The sequence below is a fragment of the Talaromyces marneffei genome, chromosome 5, assembly GCF_009556855.1.
Source record: "Talaromyces marneffei chromosome 5, complete sequence".
In the NCBI taxonomy this organism is placed as follows: domain Eukaryota; kingdom Fungi; phylum Ascomycota; class Eurotiomycetes; order Eurotiales; family Trichocomaceae; genus Talaromyces; species Talaromyces marneffei.
The window spans coordinates 1345667-1357745 of NC_072352.1; the positions used below are offsets into that span (position 1 = coordinate 1345667).

The 12079-nt window shown below is 49.8% G+C and overlaps 5 protein-coding genes across 5 annotated transcripts; 2 read left to right on the forward strand and 3 right to left on the reverse strand.

The window, feature by feature from the left end:
- Positions 1-419: 419 nt before the first annotated feature.
- Positions 420-1947, forward strand: EYB26_006813 (uncharacterized protein; the record flags this gene model as incomplete). The annotated part of the gene is made up of 4 exons (XM_054266086.1): positions 420-616; positions 684-711; positions 767-1280; positions 1331-1947. The coding sequence occupies 4 exons, from the start codon at positions 420-422 to the stop codon at positions 1945-1947; spliced, it is 1356 nt and encodes a 451-aa protein (XP_054122061.1).
- A 1236-nt stretch (positions 1948-3183) lies between these two features.
- EYB26_006814 (uncharacterized protein) lies at positions 3184-4624 on the forward strand (the record flags this gene model as incomplete). The annotated part of the gene is made up of 2 exons (XM_054266087.1): positions 3184-3279; positions 3338-4624. The coding sequence occupies 2 exons, from the start codon at positions 3184-3186 to the stop codon at positions 4622-4624; spliced, it is 1383 nt and encodes a 460-aa protein (XP_054122062.1).
- Positions 4625-4776: 152 nt separating this feature from the next.
- Positions 4777-6047, reverse strand: EYB26_006815 (uncharacterized protein; the record flags this gene model as incomplete). The annotated part of the gene is made up of 2 exons (XM_054266088.1): positions 4777-5561; positions 5633-6047. The coding sequence occupies 2 exons, from the start codon at positions 6045-6047 to the stop codon at positions 4777-4779; spliced, it is 1200 nt and encodes a 399-aa protein (XP_054122063.1).
- Positions 6048-6362: 315 nt separating this feature from the next.
- EYB26_006816 (uncharacterized protein) lies at positions 6363-9250 on the reverse strand (the record flags this gene model as incomplete). The annotated part of the gene is made up of 8 exons (XM_054266089.1): positions 6363-7031; positions 7080-7375; positions 7427-7561; positions 7611-7745; positions 7798-8741; positions 8793-8944; positions 8994-9151; positions 9226-9250. The coding sequence occupies 8 exons, from the start codon at positions 9248-9250 to the stop codon at positions 6363-6365; spliced, it is 2514 nt and encodes an 837-aa protein (XP_054122064.1).
- Positions 9251-9625: 375 nt separating this feature from the next.
- EYB26_006817 (uncharacterized protein) lies at positions 9626-11584 on the reverse strand (the record flags this gene model as incomplete). Its single annotated transcript, XM_054266090.1, has 3 exons — positions 9626-10804; positions 10867-11078; positions 11233-11584. The coding sequence occupies 3 exons, from the start codon at positions 11582-11584 to the stop codon at positions 9626-9628; spliced, it is 1743 nt and encodes a 580-aa protein (XP_054122065.1).
- Positions 11585-12079: the final 495 nt, after the last annotated feature.

The following is a 12079-nucleotide window of genomic DNA, read 5'->3' on the forward strand; positions in this document are numbered from 1 at the left end:
GCTGCTGAATATGCAATGAATACATATTCGGTTAAAATCAGATCGTCGATATTCAAATGTAGCCAAAGTAATTATGTATACAAGTCTACAGAGTAGTTCGGAGAATGTAACTCACATAGGCTGTCGAGCCGTTGAGGCTGAAGGACAGGCTGACCCGCCGAGTACGGAGAGCCCAGACGGGGCAACCACCAGCCTTAAATCCTGTCGCTTCCATCGACTTCTTCTCCTCAGTCACACCCCAACCGACTTTCCAACTCTCTCCTGCTTCTTCTTTCTCAATCAATTCGTTTTAAATCTGTCTTTCAACAACCACCCCATCTCACTACGTACTCAAACCAACCTCTGGCTGCTGCCTAACACGTCTGTCAAACTCCCAAGGCTGCACACGACACTTCTCCACACAGACCCCGTCATTCACCATGTCTGCCGCCATCAACAACCATCTCCCTACACAGACCGAGACTAAGTCCTCAAAGAAGAAGCGTGCCAAGAATGAGATGTCCGCCAATGTCTCCGTTTCTGATCCTACGCCTTCGAACCCCGATCTTGATGCCAAAGCGGAGTCTATTGTCAATGGCGTCGAGGACGAGACTGGCATAATCAAGGAGCTTCAACGGTATGCAACTCGATGTAAATGGTATCTGTGAGGATAACAAATTGATTGATTGATTTTTGTATTGCAGCAACCTGCGCAACGCCTCCAAGAAACTCGTGAGTGACTCATCCAACATACTCAATAGGAATGAATCTGACTCATGTCTGGTAGAACGCCACAGCCAAGGTCGACAGCATTCTCGCAGAGAACCCCGGCAAATCACTTGACCAGCTCATCGCCGAAAAGAAAATTAATGCCGACCAGAAAGCCCAGGCTTTGAAGAAACCCGCGCTCCAAGCACAGGTTGCACAAATCGAGGAACAAATTGCCCAGTACAAGCAGTTCGCCGCACATTATGAGGAGCGTCTGGTCAGCCAGAAGACTTCTTTGGAAACTGCACATAAACAGGAACTCGACGCTGCTCGCGAGAAGGCCGAGGCTGAGGCCAAGGAATCTCAAGAGGCGACCGTTCGTGCGCAGTTGTTGACCTTGAGTCAATTCTTGCGCTCTGCAGCATCTTTTAGACGTGCGGGTGATGCCGAGTCAGCCGAAAGCCAGGCATTCGAGGGCGTCTTGCTGCAGGTCTATGGTGGTAACCAGGATGCCGTTGCGTCTATGTTGAAGTTGATCCATGGCGTTGATGACAAGGTCACTGGAGTTGATGGTCAGGTTTTGGATGTGACCTGTAAGTACTATCTTTGATGGTATATTGTACCAACGCTAACCAAATAAAAGACGCCAAGGTGAAGAGGCTTTCCAAGGAGCAGCCCGCACCCGCTGCAGAGGCCACCGTTGACGAGACTCACGCTGCGGATTCCGGGGCCGTGACCGACCAAACCATCGCTAATGCTGGTTTGACTGAGCTTCAAGATACGAGCGTGTCTGCCGCCGTGGAAACTGACCAGGCAACCCAAGCTACTGAACCTGTTGTTGCTCCTTCTCAGACTTCGGCAGAGTCCACCTGGGAACCCCAGGCATCTGGTACTCTGACCACTGATGAATGGGTCGAGGTGACACATCCAACTGAGAGCGAAGCCGAATCACCATCGACTGCAGCCGCAGCTCAGAGCTCTACTAGCTGGGCAGAGGATGTTCCTACTGGTGCTGCCCCAGCTGCAGGTGATGGATTTGAGCAGGTGGTCCACCACCAGCGACAGGGTAGTGTGCGTGGACGTGGAGGTCGCGGTCGTGGCCGTGGTGATGGATTCCGAGGCCGCGGTGGACGAGGCGAATTCCGTGGTCGAGGCCGTGGTGGACGCGGTGGTGAACGTGGTGAATTGAAGGGCGGACGCGGTCGTGGTGGAGCTGCTGGCCAGCAGGGTAACCGCCGAGAAGCTGTTACAGCCAATTAATATCCGCCAAATGTCAGCATCGATTTATGAATCACCATTGATGCTGAAGTAGCGGCATATTACGTATTTCACGATCTTCATTCTCGGGCCTTGCAAGACGCTTTCCACTTTCACGGCCAATATCCATCACCCCAAACCGTCCAAGGCTGATTTCTTTGCCTGCTTACAGTATCTCTCTTCTTGTATGTCTTTATAACTTTTCCTAGGAAGGCTAGGCGTTAGTACGGTGAATCGAACGGGACTGTCGCGGGGTCGATTGGGTGGGAATGGTTACGAAAGACGACAAAGTTCCTGGTCCTACCTGTTCTCATCGTACAGGCTGTTTATTGCAACTCTGCAAAAAAAAAAAAGTTACTAATGGTTGTCGTGTCATTCAGCGTTGCATATCATTTCTCATGTCTCTGTCATTTTCGCTCGCGTTGCAATGATTCCCAGTTGCTTGCATTTATTGTCTTTTACTTCCTTTATGAAACGTTTTCTACAAATTGGTCACTGGCTACAAAAAGTCGGTTGACCACATCTGTATTACTGCTACAACATGTTTATTTTGACGGATTCTTATGGCTACGCGGGATGGGATGACAGGGTCATATAGCATGGACGGGGTTTAGAGTGCTAGATATCGCTGGTGTTGGCAGGATAGTCGGTCTAAAAGACAAAAGAATGATTGATCGTGGATATCTTCTCGTATGAATCGTCTGAATCGTATCGTCGTCGCACAGAGTAAACAATGACGTAGCCAGACGTCCGTCAATACCGCCGACGCGCTAGGCCCAAGATGGGAATTGTCCAGCCCGCCTTACTCCGCCGATCGATTTGCACCTCCTCTTCCGATAAGTTGTAAAGTCTCCGTCGACTCTCCGAACCCTTTACTCCGGAGTCCGTACTACGTACATAGTAAATCGCCTAATCTCAAGCTTAAAATATCCACCTGCTAGCGTATTGAATACGCTAATACGCACTTGCAGGCTGCTGCAGTTCGTTCGAATACGGGGTACCGACAGATTCCTGACCAGTTCGCGAGGCTTGTCTCAGGCTGGACAGCTATGGCCCCTACGGAGTATTTATGAAACGTGTGAAACCGCCAGCTGTCTTTGATATAAAGTTTCGTGTTTCACGCTGGGATTGAGCTTGTGTGTTTTATACTCTGTACGAAATAAGTTTGCGTTCGACGAACTATATCAACTGCGCCTACGCTGTTCTTTATCGAGAAATTTGACAAAAACAGCAGCAGACATGACAGCTACACAACCCGCCTCGTCGCCGGCGTGGGATCAGTCACAGCGCAAAAAAGTGTTGCGCGTGATATTCATATCTCTACTGCTTGACCTGGTACGTCTTCAACCTCTGATCATCGAAATAACACCAGCTGACTCTTGGGATGCAATAGATATCATTCACATTCATCCTCCCCCTCTTCCCCTCCCTGCTCAACTTCTACCTCCAACAAGACCCCTCCCCCTCCTCCCTGCTGAACCGGATATTCCATTACTTGAACGCCTACAAAAACGCATTCTCCAAACCCATCGATTCGCGCTACGACATTGTCCTCCTCGGCGGCGCATTGGGCTCTTTGTTTTCATTCCTCCAAGCGCTCGCCGCCCCCGTCATCGGGCATTTATCAGACCGGCATGGCCGACGAACCGCCTTGCTCTGGTCCATGCTCGGAAATCTGATCAGCGTCGCATTATGGGTCGCCGCGACAGACTTCAAGACCTTCCTCGCGAGTCGGGTGGTGGGTGGTCTGAGTGAAGGAAACGTACAAATGGCGAATGCGATTGCGACGGATATCAGCGATGAGTCGCAACGAGGCGCGACGATGGCGATGGTGGGCGCTTGTTTCAGCATTGCATTCACCTTTGGGCCGGCGCTGGGCGCGGCGTTGGCGAATGTATCAATTATAAAGAAGAATCCGTTCGCGACGGCGGCGGGGGTGTCGCTGGGACTCATTTTGATAGAGACGGTGTATTTGTATGCTTGTTTGCCGGAGACGCATCCCCGACTTACTCCAAAGTCTGAGAAGACGAATTGTGCTGCTGGTGCTGGTGAGACTAGTTCATCGACCGAGCAGGATGAGCAAAAGAAGGCCGATAGCAAGCAAAGAGTGTATACCAACAACCCAGCTCTCCTCAACCTCATCCATTTATTGTTTCTCCTCCCCTTTTCAGGCATGGAATTCTCCCTCCCGTTCCTCACCACCACTTTACTTGCTGAAAGCAACAACAACGCCAACCCCTCCGCCGTCAACGGCCGCATTTTGGGGCTAGTAGGCCTCATCGCCTCTCTGCTTCAAGGAACAATGGTCCGCCGTCTCCCTCCTCTCCTGACCGTGCGCATCGGCGTCATCGTATGCGCAATCGCCTTCTTCTCGCTGGCAAACATCTCCTCACTCAAAGGACTGCAAATCTCGGCATGCTTTTTGGCGATCACCAGCGCCACGGTGGTCACCGGCTTGAATAGCTTAGGGAGTCTGGAAGCTGGGCCGGGTGAGAGAGGCATTGTGCTGGGAAGATTGAGGAGTTGGGGTCAGTTTGGGCGGGCGTTGGGCCCGGTGTTGTTTTGTAGTTTCTTTTGGTGGGTGGGCAGGCAGGTTGCGTATACGGTCGGGGGTGTTGTAATGCTTGGTGTTGTGGGCATTGTGGTTCTGTTTTTGAAGGAGCCTGTTCGTCGGTCGTAAGGACTGCGCATGTATGTATATATAGATAGATAGATGATACCACGTTGAAAAAGAAGAAGAATTAATTGCTTATGCAGGGTATAAACTAAAAAGAGAGGAGACAAAGTCGTAGACTAACTATAATACATATCAAATCAATAGATCGATCGTTTTCACCTCATTCCATCATGATAACACAACCCCCCACCCTTCGCGCCATAACCCTCATCTCCTCGATAATACGCCCGCCTCGATGCATGAGCTTGATGATGATGATATCCCTGCGCAGCCAACGATGGCGCTGCGGCCTCACCAAGACTCCCCCTCGCCTTCCCCAACAACCAATCCGTCAACGTGACAAACTTTGCCGTCCGGTCCCATCCATCCGCTTGGTCTGCATGCTCAATCGTGTGGCCCGCAATCCTCCCCTTTTCATCAAACGCAAAGATGAACAGGCCCTCAAAACGACCTTCTTTGCCGGGTAGGAAAATGGGTGCGTCGCCGCCCAGGAGCGTGCTTAGGCTTTTATTCACCCCGGACCTTGAGGTCGACAAATTGCTGCCGGAAGTATTCAAGTCGGATGCGGAGGACGTTGATGATGATGGTGATGATGATGTGCCTGACGGTGTGTTGTGGCTGGTCTTCCATCTAACAACTAACCTCTCCTCGCCACAATCCACAGCAGCATCATTGTAAGGATGGTCACAGCACAGCGCGGAGTCAGCGCGGACCATGCGCTCGCTCAGAATCTGGAGTTTCACGTTGCCCAATAAGGGGAGACTGCTCCATGCCACCGGTACCGTCCAAAGAGCTGCGCGGTAGAGGACGCGGCCCTTGACGTTGGGTAGATGGGGGTGGGTGGAGGGGAAGAGGTGGAGGGTGATTTGCGGGGAGAGCATGTCCGTGGGGAGAGGGTTTATGAGGATGTTGGGGAGGAGAGGGGACAGTCTTCGTAGTGCTATATAAACACGAGCTTATTAGTATATTTATAATCTTTGTGGATAGGAAGAGAGGAGACGGGGGGCGTACTCTTCCCCAACTTGACAACCCGCTCATCGGGCGGTTTGTGATCTCTTCCTCCCTCAGTACCAGGCGGTAAATCATATTTCACCGTTTGGCCAGGTTGGTCGACGACCTTATTTCTATTTTTGTCGTCTTTTGTTCTATTTCTGTTGGAGTGGAGAGTAATAGACGACGATCTCGGGGAGAAGATCGCATCGATGTCACGGCGATCGTGGAGGCGCGCAAGTGGTTTGGGGGTTAGTTGGCTGAAACACCGGCGATGGCAGCGACATTGGCGTGTGTTTACAGCATCTTGTCGACCAGGAACTGATACTCTGGATGCCGACGGTGGATGATATCGGTATCTGATGCCGGACGTAACTCGACGAGTAATGGTGGAAACATTGGCGGAGGTGGATGGAGGGAGAAGAGGCTTGGGCATCACGAAGACCTTGGCCGACCGGACTTGGTCATTGATTGCAGTGACGGGAATCGTTCTCTCGTTATGAATGTTTCATTCCAGGGGCATTTCTGGTGTTATTGTTGTGTTGTACGATAAAATAAGTGATGACGTTGTTTGGTGGCCCGCACCAGAAGCTTGAAGTAAGCATGCGCAGCCAATCAGGATGGCCAATTCCCAAGCATGCTCTACTCTGCAACTATACCTCGACAGAATGATTATACTCCTTTTGAACTGAGAAGTCTACAACAAAAAAGTCATCTATCATACTCGTTACAGCTCCATACTAACATCAAATCAAGCAAGCTCATCATCGTCCTCCTCCATCCCCATAAGCCTCCTCTCCCCCAGATCCCGAATCTTATCCTCCAAAATCGACCGGTTAAATCTATGCGCAATCTTCACTGCCGCCTCGATCATCTTTCCACTACGATCTTGCAGCATGCCCACTAATTCGAGGGCTTTCATACCGCGCTCTTCGCCTTCTCGGCACTCAACGGCCAGCATTTGAAGTAGGATCTTGTCGATTTCGACTTCTCTTCTAGCGAGTTCAGCACGCTGGTTGCGTGTCGCGTTGGTGGTGGAAATAAGGTCTTGGAAGAGACTATAGAACAGATTCTCACGAACGAATGCTTCTTCAAACCGGGCGGCGTCGTTGCGGATCGTGCCCGACTCTTCGTCGTCGTCTTCGTCTGATTTCGACGGTTTTGTGGAAACCGGGATTTTGAAGTCGAACTCGCTGAGCAAGGGCCGCGGGAAGTACGGGTGAGTCTCGCCTCCCTTGAGAATGATGCAGTGGAATTTGTTTTGTGCAACGGCAACAGGCCAGTAGGTCTCCTCTTTACGGCCTTTGGATAAGCGGTCGAGGAGCTTTGTGTCGAGAAGAGGGACCCATCGGGCTTGGCCTGGTGTTCGCCAGTGTTGGAGGATTAATAAAACGCCTTCTGAGTCGTAAATGCAGGGATCCTAAAATCGTTAGCATGCCATTGATTTTGAATGTCAACGTAGACATACCCCATTATCAGAGAAGAAAACATTCTTCAACTGTTCTCCCTCCGTTATTGCCACGATATCCTCGTTCTGACAAATCTCGTCTCGTTTGACGTTTTCAATGGAATATGTCAACGCGGCACATCCGTTAGGTCCGACAGGTCCATTGCCGATGGTCATGACATAGTCTCGCCATGCTGCACAGGTGATGGCCAGACTCTTTTGTCTGTAAACGCGGAACGGCGTTCCATACAATGTATAGATGCGAACGTAGTTGGCCGACGTCAACACCACTATGTAGGACTCGCTCAGGGCGATGGCTAAAGAAATTAGCTTGTAAGGCAACCTAGTCACGAATCATATTTGCTGACCTTTTACTGTTTCACCCGGAGGCAGCTGGGTTCGCCAATCTCCTCGCGTTGTCCATGTTTCGTGAGGGCGGTAGTATATCATTGCTGGACCGTCATCTGGGGGAGACGACGATGTGAACAGCGCCCCATTCTCGTCTATGAACGTCAGTACACCACAACGGGCGGCACATTTCAACGTACTTACTTAGACAAGCCTTGTCATACCGATAAGGATCCGTAAAATGGAAATTTCGGTGCATTTCGCTGTCATAAAACTCCACTGTGACTGTGTGGTGCGACTCCTGGTCGACTGTCCATACAACTCCAGTCAGATTTAGACCTGTACACCGTTAGTTAACAGTTTCAGTAATGCCGAGAATACGACAACATACATAAGTAGCGCCGATTGCCCCTCCAAGGTGTACTTCCTGGCTGGAACACCTCATGTACAGTCGGTTCCCAATACGATGCCAAACGTTTCGCATCTGGACCGTCGAGGCCATCCAGATGCCCATTTGTGCGTTTACCATGACCGTTGACTTCTTCCGCATACCCAGCACCATCATCGTCTTCCACGAAATTCTCGTCTTCATCCATACCCAAAATATCATCCAAAGAGTCAGGTGAGCCGGCTCTTGTAGGCCTATTTCCGCCATCAACCTTGGATCTGCTGGGTATCTGCTTCCGAGCATTTCCAGATGTCTCTCCTAGCGGGCCGGACCGGACAGAGAAGGACTCGAGTCGTTTTTCGAGAATGGACTGGTACTCTGTACCCACGAAATTCTCGTAGATGTAAAGCTCGCCATCGGAAGTAGTGAAACATAACAGGTTGATCGAAGGGTGCCATGAAAGATTGATCACGTTTCCGAAATCATACCGTTTCAAAATGTTCTGTGTACTCGTCTCCCAAAGCAAAATCTTGCCATCTACACCCGCCGTAGCGAGCAAAGCGCCATTAGGCGACCACCCAAGAGCCGTGATATCGCCGTTGTGTGAGCTGGTGAATGATTTCTGTGGACTCCAGTCTGAGGTCGAAAAAATAGCAACTTCCCGTGTCGCCTGTGCAGTAGCGAACGCTGTTCCATCTGGATGCCATACAACTCTTGATGTAGCCTCGTCCTCCGGTTCCAGGCGTCGAATAGCACCGTCGATTTTCTTGACCAATTCCGGTTCTTCGGAGGCGATCGAGTAAATGTACAAAACTCCATCCGTGCAAGAAACGGCTATGAATCGGCCGCTGGGGTCAAAGGAGACGTGTTTTGAACCCTTGGTTTGTTCGCGGAGGTATTTTACGTTTGTCATGTCGTCGACATTGACGACTTTGACTGTGAGTTCACTGTCTCTGTGTCAGGATGCATTCTCACAAGCAATATGTGGGATAGCTTACTCGCTAGCAACAGCAACCCACTGCCCATCACTCGAAATTGCAAGATCGCGAACAGGCAGCGCACATCGTACAAGCAATTTGTCCATTTTGCCGGACTCGAGATCGTAGCGCCAGACCGTTCCATCTTCAGCGCCAATGATAAAGCAATCATTCTACCTATCGTCAGCACACATTCTTTATAACCATAATAGAGGTGTGTACCGTCGCAGTAATTCCGAAATGTGCCTCAACGCCCTCATCGATCGTCCTAGGTTCGCCCTCGTCGCCAACGGTGTAAATACGAATCGCGGAATTCGATCCTGCAGTGATTACGTGTCGGCCGTTGGGGGTATATGTTAGAACAGTTGTTCCGGGGGTATCTATTCCAGAAATTGAGCATCAGTAAGCTCCTTCTCATGTTGTATCAACTTTTGGAGGATGTGATCGGACGTACGTGCTGGCCTGCCCCTCGGCCGCATTGTTGCGGAGCTCATGACGCTTTGTATCTATCAATTGGATCGATTTAATCAATGAAATATCGCAAATATAAAGTTCCAGTCCATGAATTGTCGTTATTTTGTTGTATGTCTGTAGCCTTGACTATTAATTGAGGTTATATCGCATGCCGGTTTGATACATGTATTGGTGAGACGCGTTAATTGCGGAGACGCGTCGGCGCTGCCGCTCCTTAAACCGTTCTGGGAATCTAACTAGGGCTTAGGGCAAGGGTACCTCAACTGAGATGACATTCGTCCATCTACTAACTTATTTGCATAAATCAAACTATATCCTGAAAATTAAGCCTTGCAATTGTCTATGCACTCTCAACCACCACACATCCAACTATATCTATATTATGAAGTTGCAGTCGCACCACTCGCCGTCAAAAAATCAAAATCAGCCCCATCCTCTGCCTGATTCACAGACCGAATATACAAACCCCTATACCCACGTTGCGACTTCTTCTCACTTACACTCTGCGCAATCTCTTTCCTCCGCTCAGCAACTCTCCTCTCAATCTCATCATCCGAAACCTCTAGATGCAATCTCCTCTGCTCAACATCACAGGTGATAATATCGCTCGTCCGGACAATTCCAAACGGCGATTCTGGGAGTGCCGACTCCGGTGATATATGCAGAATAATAGTTCCCCCTGCCGTTCCAGACATTCTCCCATCAGAAAGACGCAACATATCCGTAACCCCCTGAGCACCCAGTTTGCGCGGTAATGGGATCAAACCGGCCTCCGGCATGCCGGGATTTCCCACAGGACCAATGCTCTTCAACACAAGCACCGAATCTCTGGTAACAGGCAGATCAGGATCATCAATTCTTCTCGCCATATCAGCCGTATCCTCAAAAACTACTACAGGACCCGAATGTCTCAGAAGTGACCGATCCTTGGACGCAGAAGCTTTCATCACAGCTCCATTAGGCGCAATATTCCCTTTGAGCACAACAAGCGACGAAGACGGATATAGCGGATTATCCAACGGCCTTACCACTTCTCGCGAATATGCAAAGCTCTTGAATGGTGATTCATCGAGAACTTCGCCCAAGGTCTTGCCTGATACAGTCATTGCATTTAAATGCAGTAATGGTCGTAGGGTATGTAGTAATGCCAACATGCCACCCGCATTGTGAAAATCCGTCATGTAGTTCACTCCACTTGGCTTGAGGTCTACAAGCAACGGTGTCTTGCGGCCTATATCATCGAATGTCTGCAACGTTATCTTTCCCTGGATCGCTGGATGCCGGTTCGCGATTGCGAGGAGATGGACAATGGCGTTTGTGGAGCCGCCTATTGCCTGTAACACCGTAATTGCGTTGAGAAAGGATTCTTCAGAGAGAATTTCTTGGGGCGTACGTTTTGCGGCTGCAACTGCCACAGCGTTGGAGCCTGTTTCTTCGGCGATGCGAAGTCGCGCGGAGGATACGGCTGGGGCGGAGGCGCCCTTTAGGGGCATCATGCCTAGGGCTGCGGTTAGGCAGGCCATTGTGCTTGCTGTGCCCATTACGCCGCATGTTCCTGACTATTAGGAGCGTCAGGGAATGAATATTTCCTGACACAGAATGGTTTGGGAGGAAGACATACTGTAGGCGCCAATTCCTCATTGATGGCGCTAATCTCCTCAACATCAATCGTCCCAGCTCTGTATGCAGCCCAATTATTTCGACAATCTGTACAAGCACCCAGTCTCTCGCCTCGGTGACTACCCGGCATCATCGGGCCGGTTATCAGAGGCAGGACAGGTTTGTTGGCTGATATTCCACCCATCAACTGCGCCGGCACCGTCTTATCACACCCTACACCAAAAGATCAGCAACAATCACATCCTACTAGAGCCCGGAGAATGATAGAAATGAAGAGACAATCCCCCAATCATAACACACGCATCCATGGGCTGCGCCCGAATCATCTCCTCCGTATCCATACTCATCAAATTCCTCAAAAACATACTCGTCGGATGCGCAAACGATTCATGCAACGTGATGGTCGGGAAATCAATGGCCAGTCCACCCGCAAGTTGCACGCCCCTTTTGGTTGCTTCGATTAGTTGTGGCACGTTTGCGTGGCAGGGGTTGTAGCTGGAGTATGTGTTTATTATGCCGATCAAAGGGCGGGAGAGGGCGTCGTCGGTGTAGCCTAGGGCTTTGATGAAGACCTTGCGCAAAAATAGAGAGAAGTGTGCGTCGCCGTAGGAGGTGAGGCCTTGACGGAGGCCGTTTTTGGTGGTGATTGGGGTTGTAAGGTCGTAGTCATCTTGAGCGGTGGGGTTGGTTTTGTTGTTGTTCTTGGAGGGCAGAGACATTTTTCTTCCTTTCCTTCTGGTCTGAATATTGTGTCCTTATATGAAGCTATTCACTTACCCTAATATATACATATTCTGCTGGTTCCAGGTGCTAACTTGGAGGGGATGATGTATACGGTGGCTATCGAGATTTCCCCAGTTTTTAATTTAGAATACTCCACAATTGCGATATTTGAAGCGGATTTGGGTCATCTCGGATATAAGTCCGTTGTAAGTCGCGCTTCTACATATAGCCTTCTTAGAGTATCATAACAAATATATTGGAAAATAGTAATTATTTTATTAAGTATCAGTATCTGACAAAAGGAAACTAGAGACTAGACAACATTGTACAAGTATCCAACAGATTCGCTATAATAATTGGTGAATCATACCTCGTCTTCAAAAGTCAAACTCAAATCACATCATTCCATCCAAACTAGTCATTATTGAGATAGGTTGGTTCTTGGTATCAAAAAAGAATTCTCCAGACATTCGTTTACCATGTCAAACTCG